A 13,273-nucleotide genomic window follows, 5' to 3' on the forward strand; every position below is an offset into this window, starting at 1 on the left:
TATGGATTTTGGGCAAACAATAGAAGGCAGGTAGCCTTCCCTGAGTTCCCAGTATAAAATCCAATTCTCGTTGGAGAAGGATCTTATCTTGTAATCCTTTTTGGCACAGTTCTCCCAATTCCTGTTTAAACTGTATCAATGGGTCCTTTAACAACTTCAGATAGGTGTTTGTATCCGTCAGTTGTCTCCAACACTCATCATTATATTTCCCAGTATCTAATATCACTGTGGCCCCCCCCCCCTTTTCTGCAGGACGTTTAGTAATTTCCTTGTTCTTTTGTAATTCCCAATCGCAGAAATCTCCCTTGTGGACAAATTGTTATTCTTGATCTTATCTTTCATCTTTCTTAAATCCCCTTCCACGCATTTTTGGAAGGTGGCCATTTCTTTACTGATTTCGTTGCGTGGGTACATTTTTGACTTGTTCTTAAGAGTGGTATATTGGAACAAATTAGTCGGCTGACTCCTTGCTGTTTCTAACGGATTTTTTTAAAAATGTTTCTTTAGGCAAATTTTCCTAATAAATTTCTGCACTCCTATGTACGTGGAGAATTTATCTGTTTTGGCAGTGGGAGCATATTTTAAACCCTTACTTAATAATGTAGCTTGTGGTTCTGTAAGTGTAATCGAGCTGAGATTTACAATGACATTTTTGTTTGGTGTTAATGATGTTTCCTGTACCTCATTTCTTTTTCTTTTGCTCCTCCTAGTTTTCCCTCTTCTGACGATTTGTGGTATTGGGATCTTTTGTTGTTTATTTGTTCCTCCTCTTGTCTCCCATAATATTTCCGAGGGGGGGGGGTATGATAAAAATTCTCCTCCCTCGGTATTTGGTGTGGGAGATTTTTGTGCCTCAGGTTGTAATGGTGGGTGGGTGATTGTCGGCGATGATAACCCGGTGATTCCTCTCTCTGTCTCATCCGGGTTTTGTGATGCGCAGGAGTATGATCTAAAAAATGATGTTGTTCTGATAATAGGTCATACCTATTACTAGTTGGTATCGTATGGTGTATTTCCCTATTATCTTCCTGCCTATCCATTGATCTATCTTCATTCACATATGTCTGTTTTTTAGGTATGTCAGATTTATGTGCACTCCCTCCATATTTAATTCCCTGAGTCTCTGTATATTTCTTAGTTTTCTTATTTATTATATCTGCCTCTGTTTTATCCAACCATTCCCATTTTATTAAGGTGTATCCATATAAATGGCCCACCCTGTATATTGGGAGTTAGCTTTACAAATGGTAGGCAGTCGGCAGGATTGGATGCAACATAAGGGTTTTACTGGAAAGACAACAACAAAAATTGTTTCAACAAGATGGCTTGGCGTTAGCCCATTAATGTGTCATAAAACGGTTCATGTTTAAACAGGCAGAAATACAGGAGTCACATTTGTGCAGAGTCTTGTCTCTTTCCTTCTCTGGAGCACTGTGGAGAGGAGTGCTCCTAAGTCCTCTCCAGACCAACACCACACACTCTGGCCTTGTGTCTTTTAAATTAGCTTCCAGCTGGGTGAGGTGGTAACACCCGAGATGGAGTATGGGAGTGACCTTCCCACCCGAACTCTTCAGTCACTCCTAAATCGCCGACCCAAATTCCATCTACCACAAACTCAGCGATCTAACATCACTGGTTGCCATTTACCTCCGGGATTTACATCACTGAGAGCAGCAACCTCAATGACACATACTTGCCATCAATAACCTCACACCTTGGATGCTTACAATATATATACATATACATACCTATATATAAATATATGTATGTGTGTGTATATATATATATATTTATAATATATATAGTATATATATTCATATATATATATATATATATATATACACACACACTATGCATACGCAGTATATCTTTTTGTGGCGGCCCATGTCGTGGCACATGTTTTTGTGTTTTTGTGGTGGCCCACTGTACTGGACAGTGCTCGCCTATACAGTTAGAAAAAAAAGCTAAACTGATGTATACCTGGCCAATGGAGACCACAAGAGCACCCTTTTGACCAGCATCAGATGAATGGAGCCCTTTTGATACATTTCATGTATATGCTGGTAGCTTTCCCCAACATACACTTACAGTATTTTTGTACGTAAAGGGGTATTTTGGCCTCATAATATTCATGATGTATTCTCAGGATTGTTCATCAATATCAGATCGGTAGGGGTCTGACTTGTGGCACCCCCACAATCACCTGTTTGAAGTGGTGCAGTGTAATTACAGCTTTTTATCCCTGTTCACTTGAATGAGAGAGCTGTAATTACCTTATAATGTAGACGGCGTGATGTTAACCCCTTAGTGACCACTAATACACCTTTTTACGGATGTAAACAAAGGGGGGTTGAGCTAAACAGCTGGCTTTAATCAATCATTACATGTATCTAAAATGGTGCATTAAAAAGTATAACGTGTCCTGCAAAAAATAAAACCTCATACAAGTACATTGATGAGAAAACAAAAAAGTTATAGCTCTTGGAATGCGATTTTAAAAATATTTGCGTAGTCACTAAAGGGGTCATACATTGAAAAGGACACAACACGAGCACCACAGCTGATCAGCATGGGTGTAGAGATTCGGACCCCCACCCGTCTGATATTTCTGTAAACAAGGGTGCAACACTGGATAGAAGAAAAGGTGCCTAATTTCTTTATTTTGCAGATACTGATGACCCATCTTTCTTTAATATTTATTTAATGAATTAGAATTTCATCAACCTTTCAAGAATTGTAACTGTAATTATTTGGAAAAATATCTTTATGTTCATAATGGCTGCTTTTTATAGTCACTCTGTGGTTGATTTACCATTTACATTTTATAATTATTGGTTTTGATGTTTTCACATTTAACTATGAGAAGTGAAGCATGTTTCTGTGTGAGGTACCTTATGTCAATATAATTGAATGCGTAGAAGATAAAATTCTGCTGAAAAGGTGCAGTGTTTCATAGGAAGTGGTGTTTTACTCTTAACAAAGAGTCTTTTCATGCCAGAAAGTGGTGTCACATTGTTAACCTCAATAAAGTCAACCTAATATGCACTATTATATATTCTGTAATGGAAAGTATTTTCATAGCTATCACTCAACCTATTGTTTAAAAGTACTGGCACATATTTTTATATACGAGCTTTTTATCCACATTTGTGTTTGTGAACGATAAAGCATAAAACATGATCATAAGTGATTTTAGTTAGAGCAGCAAGTTATTTTAGCATTTAAAAAATTTTGGCTAAAATTTGTCTGCTGGGCTGAGTAAAAGAACGCATGGCCTCAGGATCTTTCCTCCATACGTTCCTGGCTTGTGCACTCTTCTACTCATCCCAGCAGGTATGATGATGTCACTGCATCCCACCTACTGGGGAGGCATAATGTGGTCCTTTTAATTGGGGAATGGAGCTAGGTAAGTATTCTTTTTTTTTTTACTACATTAACGCTACAGAGGCAGCGCTACTGTACTAAGGCACTAAGGGGGCAGCACAACAGTAAGGGTAACACTAAGGGGCCAGCACTACTGTTAAGGGTCACTAAGAGGCCAGTACTACTGTGAGAGGGCTCTAAGGGGTCACCATCACTGTAAGGGGGGCACTAAGGGGTCAGCACTACTGTGAAGGGGGAATGACTACTGTGAAGGGGCACTAGGAGGAAATGACTACTATGTTGGGGCACCAAGGGAGCATGACTATGATGTAGGGACACTTAGTGGTCATGACTACTGTGAAGGGGGCACTAAGTGGACATTCTACTGTGTAGGGGCACTAAGGGGGAATAAGTACTGTGCAGGGGTACTAAGGGGACATGAGTACTGTGATGGGGCACTTATGGGGCATAACTGCTGTGTGGGGGCATAAGTGGAAATTCTGCTGTGAAGAGGGCACTAAGAGTGTATAACTAATGTGTGGGGGCACTAATGACTACTGTGAAGATGGTCATAACTACTGTGTGGGCACTAAGGTGGCATTCTACTGTGTGAGGACACCAAAATGGGGGTATGACTACTGTGTGGGGGCACTTATTGGTCATGACTACTGTAAAGGGGGCACTAAGAGGAAATAACAACTATGTGGAAGCACTAGGGGGACATGATTACTGTGAAGGGGGCAATAAGGGGCCCTAACTACTGTGTGGGGGCACTAAGGGGACATTCTAGGGGATGGTCCTGCAAAAGATAAGCCACTATACAGCTATATTGAATAAAAAAGAATAATAAAGAGGTTATAGCTCTTGGTGTACGATGAAGAAAAGAAAAAAAAAAATGAAAAAAATGACTTGGTCATTTAAGGCACAAAACAGGACAGTCATTAGGGGTCTGTAGTATAAATAAGGAGACTTTTACTGTACATTTCTAATGGATAATATTTAAGCAATATGGTACAGACATAGTGCCCCAGTGATCCACCACCATGCCAACCACAGTACCATACTACTATACGCCCCACTAGAATGCCACTTACAATGACCCATCATGCTCTCATCCTTCCATGAGATCCTTGCAGCTGAGTACTGCACAGATTTACTGTCTTACCTACACACAAATCAGTCAGATTGTACAGAAGTCTGTGTGTGAGATCTGACTGTGCAGTTAGCAGGTAACAGTGGGAATTTTTCCATTTGGGCAATTTTCCACGTGGGGAACTTTTTGTGGGCATTTTTCTTGTGTACATATATGACAGTGTTTTTTTTGTTTGTTTTTTCTGTGCACAAGTTTTGTTGGCTTTTTTTATTGTGCTTTTTTCACAAAACGAATTTTAATAAGGCGTCATAAACTTGACACATTTTAATCCAACAAACTTCAGTTAAGACTGGCATGTGAAATAATCTGAATCTCATATTTCAGAGACTTGAATCTTGATTGTAAATAGGACTGGTTAAACTGGTGAACAAAAAGTTTTTCAGAACCCGGCACAATGTTAATGGGATGTTAATCTAGGCAAAAGCTGCTGTGAAAAAAGCATTTTCCTGGAATTTCAGTTCCTCAATGCTGCTGTGCTGTTTTACGAGAAACACTTCTGCTAGTAAAGGGAACACTACAGATAATACCACTGTATAATACAGTTCCCTAATGTAATATTTATTGAGAATCTCCATGTTTATCATCATGTGGTCTTAGGTCCAACATTCTGTGTTTTTAATATCTTAATATATATTAATAGCAGAAATCTGAGCTCTGTTCTGGTACAGTGCAAAAATGTCCTGCATAGCATTAAATGGTAAAATTCAGGCAGCCTGCAACCACCACTAGAGGGAGCTCACACATGTTATTGCGTGCAATATAAAACAAGAAGCTCTTAAACTCCCTCTAGTGGCAGTGGCAGGTAGACAGCATGGTATGTTTTAAATCTTTATGTATTGGAAACAAAGAGCTCCAACCACTTTAAAGATATAGTAAGAAATCTGTCTGCACAGATAGCATTTTATCTAAGGTTCTCCAAGGTGATTCCCGAATTAACTATGCCACGTACTTGCAGTTTATTTTGGCCTCTTCCACTCAATTTGAAACCACTGAAATTTGGGATGTCAGGCAATGCATGATTCTTGTGGCTATAGAGAAATACTATAGGCATGCATATACAAGTGAAGAACCTTTTGATAAACCAAATATTATTTTACATGAACTGTAGTGGTATTTACTATCTTTATTGGTAATGCCATATTGGTATCTGGTTTTATGACAATTTTTTCCCCTCAAAATATTTCAGAAAGATAACAAATTGGGTCCTGACAGTATCCAGCTAGAAGCCACATTTGAAAACCTCTTTATAACCGGCTGTAGCCAACAACATATTTTGACTAAAATAGACACGAATTACATGGACACCATGTACCACTTCCTGAAGCTGGAACTTTGTGATCTTTCACATGTAAGTCTGCCTTTTTATTATTGCAATTGCAAAAATTTATATTCTTCTTTCTTCCAGTAAAAAAAATTTCCATCTTATTTTTAGCCGATTGTTTTTTCTGGAAGTCATCGTCTCGGCAAAGAAGAACTTTTACAATCAAAAATTCAGCTAAGTGTCTCTCCAGATGAGAAGGGTGACACAATATTGGCTTTGGCCTTGGATCATTATGGAGAAAGACAAACACAGAATTATTCACTAAACTTACAGGTAAAAATATGGGTTCAAGGAAGACAGTTTAGGACAGAACAACAAAAATAATGTAAGTGTTGGATTCAGCACATAACTGAACTGAATGGATCTGAACAGACGCCTTTGACCAAAATTGGTTCTACTAGGTTTCCATTTTTGAATATGATTTTTTAGCAAAAATAGAAGTCCTGCATGCAGGAATTTTATGTCTGCTCTTTTTGGTAGAATATGTGATGGAGGCTCTGAAAGGAGCCTCCAACATAGATGTGAACAATATTACTTGATCTCACGTTAGTGATATGCACAATGAATCTGAGACCATAACCACTTGAAGTTCACTGGTGACAATGGTGTTTTCAGCATTTAATTTCTTCCTTGACCACAGTGAGAATTACATGGGAGATGGTAGTGAGAGAGTATGCTGGTCCCCAGCGAAGTCTAACAATTCTTGTTTAGTTGGATGCTAGCGAAGTAATATTTTTCTTGTGTTAAGGGGTAATCATAGAATTGGGCAGTCTTGGGTTTATTGCTGTATTGAAAATATGAGGAAGACATGAGGCACAGATCAGTTTGTTGAACCCTATAAGGCATTTTCTCCTAAAAATTGTACATTTCAGCTGGAAGCCTCAGCTGCTGTTTGGCTTGGTTTCAATGGAAAATATATGTCATCTCCTGGCATCCGGCAACTCTTGCTAGAGGGGATAATTCATGACAATGAAAAATGGACCATAAGTGCTTCCAGTGAACAGAGGTGTTCTCAGCTGAAATTTGGTCAGCATGTACCAGGTAAAGTATTTCAGTATCTCAGTAGATGTCATTTTTGTTGAACCTGCATAAATTCTTTTAGATTTCATTGACATAATTTACAAATGATTTGCCAATCCCAATGTTGTCACGTTGGTTGAATTTGTGAACTGAGATCTCATTCCCTACCAATTTTGCGCCTTCTGAATTTCGTTGGTGTCTCTTAAAGTATTTCTTGCACAAAGGACACCATTTACTAAGCAGATTATACCATTTTCTGTGTAAACTGTGAATTTCAAATGATAACTTTTCTTACCTGTCGCCAAATATGAAAAGTGAGGAAAAAGTGGCTTTCAAGGTGACGTACGGTAGTTTAGGTGACATTTATAAAGAAGACAGCCTAAAAATTGTGCAAAAGCTTGAAGTTTTGGCTCAAGTGTACACCTGGTCATAGCAGGCATAGATTTGCTCTTTTGACTCTAGAGATGTGAGCAATACATTTGGCACAAATCACCCTAACCAGCTACTTTTCTAAAACTGGTGTAAGACGTGCCAGTCTCAGGAAAGATAGGCCAAAGTTAAATCAATGGTGCTTACCTGAAAATGAAAATCTATGACTAGTTTTAGCTGTGGTCCTCCATTGTGGTGGCCTGGGCATACAATGTCTAGACCTATGATATGTCAGAAGATGTTTGGCTGCTTTGCTCCTTTAATCTGTTGAGCTAAACATTTAAACTTATTACAAATGTCTTTATTGAGAGGATTTCTACAATAAAGCAATGTTGATGTCATCCTTGCCAGCATTTAGTAACTGAGCGTGTACATGTGAGCATTTACCTGTAAATAAAGTAAGTCATTTCTACTGTACAGTACATGACCCACGGGTTACCAATGTCTACACTTTCTCCTGGGTGCCAATGCAAAGCAGTAATAGGAGCCCCAACCAACCAAATGCCTATTGTCATACTGATGTTTCAGAGTAGCCTTTGGGTCCTTCTCAGAAATTAGGGTCTGTGTTTGACTGTTACTCCAGCATTCCTGATAGCTACACCTCTGACTGAATTAAAAATAAAATATTTAGAAGCACTGGTGGGTCTTAGGATAAGTTACCTCTGTTAGGCTAGGTTTACAACCCTGGGGGGAAGGGGGGAATTGCATCGGGCTGTTCCAGCAGACAATGCCGGGAAACATCTGGACACAAACCGCAGCATACAGTTAATAGGGCCGTCGGGAATTTTCTCTGCATCCGGCGGTGCCGAATCTGGTGAATTCCAGCAGGCTGTTCTCTGTTGGAACAGCCTTCCGGAATTCACACCGCAGGTGTGAAACTAGCCTTAGGCTATAATAAAATGGAAAATGGAAAGTATATCCCATTGGATAAGGCCCATTGAGTGGGGAAAAAAGTCACTTTTTCCCAAAATGCAGAAAAATGTGTCAATGGAAGATAGATTTCACAGGGATTCATTTTAAGTTTAGTGTGGAATATCTGCCAAAATCTTCATGCAAATGTTGCTGTGTCAGCATACCCTAAGTCAACTACAGAAGCGTTTCTCTCCACTGATCTATCAGACGGGAATGGAGACCAAGCTAGCTTAACGGTGTTGTGCAGGATTTTTACATTTTATATATAAATATATATAATTTCTGATTAGTGGAGGTCCGACACCCCACACCCCTACTGATCTGGCGCTAGAACTTCACAGCTTTGTCCATTGTGTAGAGAACTGAGCTGGTTACTGTAGAACTGCTCCTATTCACTTCAATAAGAGCAGTTCTGCAGTTACCAGCTCCGTCCACCACACAATGGATAGAGCTGTGTAGTTCCATCAACTACTTCAGGTGCTGGAGCTACTGCAGAACAGCTGATCAGTGGGGGGCTACTGCAGAACAGCTGATCAGTGGGGGGCTACTGCAGAGCAGCTGATCAGTGGGGGGCTACTGCAGAACAGCTGATCAGTGGGGGGCTACTGCAGAACAGCTGATCAGTGAGGGTTTGGTGTGTCAGACCCCACTGATCAGAGGATAGGCCATCAATTTAAAAATCCTGGACAAACTCTTTAACTCAAGCCAAGATGGAGCGAATCAGGTGGAGACTTCTCAAGCAGTTTTGTACAAAATTGTTTAAGCTTTTGATACTGACAAGTAAGAAAGTATTATTTCATTCATTTGTAGGTTTAAAGTCCCTTTAACAGCAGGTGCTCTTTAAAAATCTTTAGAAGGCAAAGCCAAATTTATGGCACAAAATGTTTTGCTGTCAGGAAAATGACAACATTATCTGATTCAGAACATTAAATGCCAAGCACAAGTCTATCAAGTAGCTATTCAGAGAACTGAAGGAACAGAACATGATGTTGCCCCTGGAGGTGACGATGTTCTCACCTACTACATGCTGTGACATAGGACATTGTCTCCTTTGCTAAACTTAGTAATCTCAATTATGGCTTAAAGAGGGATCATTTTACAACACTTAATGTTTTGTAAACAATACTGCATTCAATTTTTTGTATTTCTTAGGAAGTTCTGAGGAAAAGGGGATTGCGCTGAGAGCTTGCATGGATTCCAAGCATTTAGCTACGGTGGATACTTATGTGAATATTAACAGAACACTAGAAGGATTAGGACATTTTGTCCTTTCTACAGTAAACCAGAGTCTGAGTTTATCTTACCAAGGATGTGGAGAGAATATTGCCAAAGCCGAGGTGAAGTATACATACTTAAGGGTTTGCTATGGTTTTGTGCTGTAATGTGTCTTATAAAGTACGTTTCTCATGTAGACCGTACTGTATATTTTTTCTAAAAAGGATGCAAATAATCACATTCAAAAGTCCTATGGAATTTATATCTTCGATTAGTTCAAAAATGAAACATGTGAGACATGTACCGTATTAAAGTCACAAGGCCTGGAGGAGTGGGAGCAGAGGATGAGAGTGGTAGTGGCAGTCCTGTCATCGATGCTTTCTAGGGCCAGGCAGTGATAGGAGGACACACCCTTTCTTCCCTTAGGCCTCACCCTGATGTTGGGGCTCCTGCCTGATGATAGTTGGGATGCCTTTGGTGTTATGAGTGTTGTATGGGTGCAAGGCAGAATATATAGGTGATGTTGCCCACAAATAATGCTGGAGTCATTGTAGAAAATAAACATCTCTCTTTAAAAAAGTGCAGAATGGGAGTTGTAGTACCTCAAAAGTTATCAAACACAGTTCCAAACAATTCTCAGTGCAAATATTCCCAGATAGCAATGTATAGTTAAAGGCCAGGATGGGGATTATAGTACTCCTTCCCTCTATCTCTCCAAGTTTCTCTCTGAAAAATCAGACTGGCAATATTATTCTTGCAATGGTGGCTGTAATTGCCAGTGGAGTGGCACCATGTCCAAGTGTGAAGGATGTTTTAGCAATGTCTGTCTCTGCAGTCTCCGTCTCTTTAAACAGTAAATATCTTACTGACTGACTCCAGTGCTTGGTCATGCAGATTCTATACCTTCTCTGTCTTTCTTTATTTCTGAAGTACTTTTGGATAGCAATGACTTTCTTGTTTAGAAATCCTTATTCTCTGGAAACCAGGCCTGGTTTTCTTGGGACTGAGCATATGTAGCTTTGCTCCCTTTCTAAGCCAACACACTACAAACTGACTGAGCTAGAGGGGGATCTAAGTCTCTCCTCGAACTTCCTGCAGGGGCTGAGTTAGCATAGTTAACCCTGACTGATCCATACAGAGATATGCAGGGACATTACATGGCATTTACATATCAAATCACATTACATGACAAGTTCTCAAGTATCCTATTCTGGGGTACTGCACATAGAGTAGGTCTGACCCGTACAAAGGAAAATAACCAATAGTTCTAGAGACACGCAGCTAAATTTAGAGACCCCCCTTCCCACACTGTCACAGGTACGATCATTGGCAAGCAAGCTCAGTGTCCAAGATCAATGAGAAGTCATTTTACGCAGAGAGATATATGTTCTGAATCACCTTACTTACTCACTCTCTGAACTCACCAGTGAATGAGAAGAGCGAAACCTTTTACATTCACATTGCACCCAAATGAGACAGCTACACATTATATTAATAATAATACTAATAGCTCAAAATAAATCTTTAAAATTAGTTTTCCAGTTTCAGCAACTAAAGTATATGTATGGGCGTAACTATAGTCATAGCAGCCACAGCACTTGGGGCCCAGAGGTTGGGGGGCCTATCCGGTGCAAGACCATTGTACCTTTTTGTGGGGAATAACAATATGGTGGCTTTTTGCTACAACGTGAGTTTTCTGATATACGATACTATTATATGTACCTTAAATTTTTGCTATTGATGTTGCTGTTTTAATATTCTTACACTAGGTGGTGGGGCCCCATCTTATTTTGCTACGAGGCCCTATGAATTATAGTTAAACCCCTGAGTTACACCTCTCTGTGGCACCCACATCCTGGAAATAGTCCATGGTGTACCAATATGCCTTAGACTTTTCCTGCCATTCATCAGCGCTAGGTGCACTATGAACAGCACAGGCAGCGCACTGAATGTAGGCAGGCTATTATAGCTAAATTATAAAGTACATGGAAGATATACTATACTGGTATTCAGGTTAAATTGCTGTGTTGGGTTGCCGTTTGGGCTCTCAGTCTCTAAATGGTTCGCCATCACTGGTTTAGAGCATGAAACCTCCATTTTGTAAGGAACATTTCCATCTTCTTTGGATGTACAAATGAATTAATAAAATGTGTCTCTCTTGTCTTAGAACATACTGGGAAGCCTTGCATCTAGTTTTAAAGTAAGACTTGCGGAAATGAATAAAAAGGTTGAAATACACATCGCCGGAATCCAGAAAACTGTGAGTAATGCCTGAACAGATAATGCTTAACATTTGTTCTCCCACAGTTAGGGCTCACTACATAGCGTAGGATAGGAAATCCCAGTTCAAGTCTTCTTGCTTTCTCTTTTCCACTTAAAGGGTATGTCCACTGAACATACTTTTACTCTTATATACAGATGTAAGTTACATAAGACATTCAGGAACTTTGTAAATACATTACTTTATGTTAACCACAGCCAACGGGGAGCTTGGACCCTCTAGGCCTCTAATGAGGGATTCTGCTTTCTGCACGGTTGGCAGAGGGTTAATCAGGTCTCCATCAGGCGCAGCATGAGGAACAACAGGGTTTTATTCAGAAATAACAGCACAACAAATGAATATGACTTTTAGTAAGATCAGAATCTCTGCTTCTGGCTTTCTTCTCTCTCAGCTTGCTCTCTCTCTCCTTCTGTACATGTGCAGCAAGTCCCCGCCCCTTCCTGCCTTTTCTTTTTAGCAGTACTTTATTAACAACATAACAAACAAGCAATCACATATTGTAGTTGTTGCAATAAGCATCTATCCTTAACCGCTTCAAGATGTTATACCTGTGGCACTGTTTTTGGAAGAAGAAAACCATGTTTTTTTTAATGCTAGATAATTCCTATAAAGGGCATCTGTCAGCAGATTTGTACCTATGACACTGGCTGACCTGTTACTTGTGCGCTTGGCAGCTGAAGGCGTCTGTGTTGGTCCGATGTTCATATGTTCCCGCATTGCTGAGAAAATTGAAGTTTTAATATATGCAAATGAGCCTCTAGGAGAAACGGGGGCGTTGCCGTTAAACCTAGAGGCTCTGCTCTCTCTGCAGCTGCCACGTCCTCTGCACTTTGATTGACAGGGGCAGGGCTGATGACATTTTCACTGTCTGGCCCTGTCAATCAAAGTGCAGAGGGTGCAACAGTTGTAGAGAGAGCAGAACCTCTAGGTGTAACAGCAACGCCCCTGTTGCTCCTAGAGGATCATTTACATATATTAAAACATCATTTTTCTCAGCAATGCGGACACATATGAACATGGGACCAACACAGATGTCTTCAGCTGCTAAGCGCACATGTAACAGGTCAGCCAGCTTCATAGGTACAAAACTGCTGACAGATGCCCTTTAACTTGCATTACCTCCTTCTCTGCTCGTATGCCAGCTACATATAACTCTGCAAGCACATTTTGTAATTTTGGCCCAATGAAACTATGAGAAAATATATTATTTTCTATTTTTATGACTGTTATTACTTGTATGTATCTTAAGAGACTGGGGCTGTGCAGCACTTGTTGGTGTCCATTGGGTTAATAGATAAGGATTCTAGGAACTGACGGCGCCTTCACTGAATCACTTCTTCCACACTTCTATGAATTACCAGTGTAAAAAGGTACATTCTTGTAACCTGATCACCATGTACTCAGAAGAGGAAGTGAAGTTCCGTGGGGCATGTGCATGAGATTGGAACATCTACTGTGGTTGAACGTCTAATTTCAGCTTTAATAAGCTCACAATAATGCTTTCATTTTTCATACTATGTTGTTGTTGCTAAATCTTGAACACTTGCTAGAATATTAGTCAGTGCATGGTTTATAATGT

The 13,273-nt window shown here is 39.9% G+C and overlaps 1 protein-coding gene across 1 annotated transcript in view; it reads left to right on the forward strand.

Moving 5' to 3' along the window:
* Positions 1 to 13,273, forward strand: part of LOC121008756 — a 124,269-nt gene that overhangs the window by 82,714 nt on the left and 28,282 nt on the right. The window contains exons 16-20 of the mRNA XM_040441452.1: positions 5,703 to 5,864; positions 5,949 to 6,110; positions 6,710 to 6,878; positions 9,351 to 9,535; positions 11,581 to 11,673. Of these exons, the coding sequence (XP_040297386.1) occupies positions 5,703 to 5,864; positions 5,949 to 6,110; positions 6,710 to 6,878; positions 9,351 to 9,535; positions 11,581 to 11,673 (771 nt within the window). The remainder of the gene's footprint in view (positions 1 to 5,702; positions 5,865 to 5,948; positions 6,111 to 6,709; positions 6,879 to 9,350; positions 9,536 to 11,580; positions 11,674 to 13,273) is intronic.

Source organism: Bufo bufo, chromosome 7 (assembly GCF_905171765.1).
Source record: "Bufo bufo chromosome 7, aBufBuf1.1, whole genome shotgun sequence".
Lineage (NCBI taxonomy): Eukaryota > Metazoa > Chordata > Amphibia > Anura > Bufonidae > Bufo > Bufo bufo.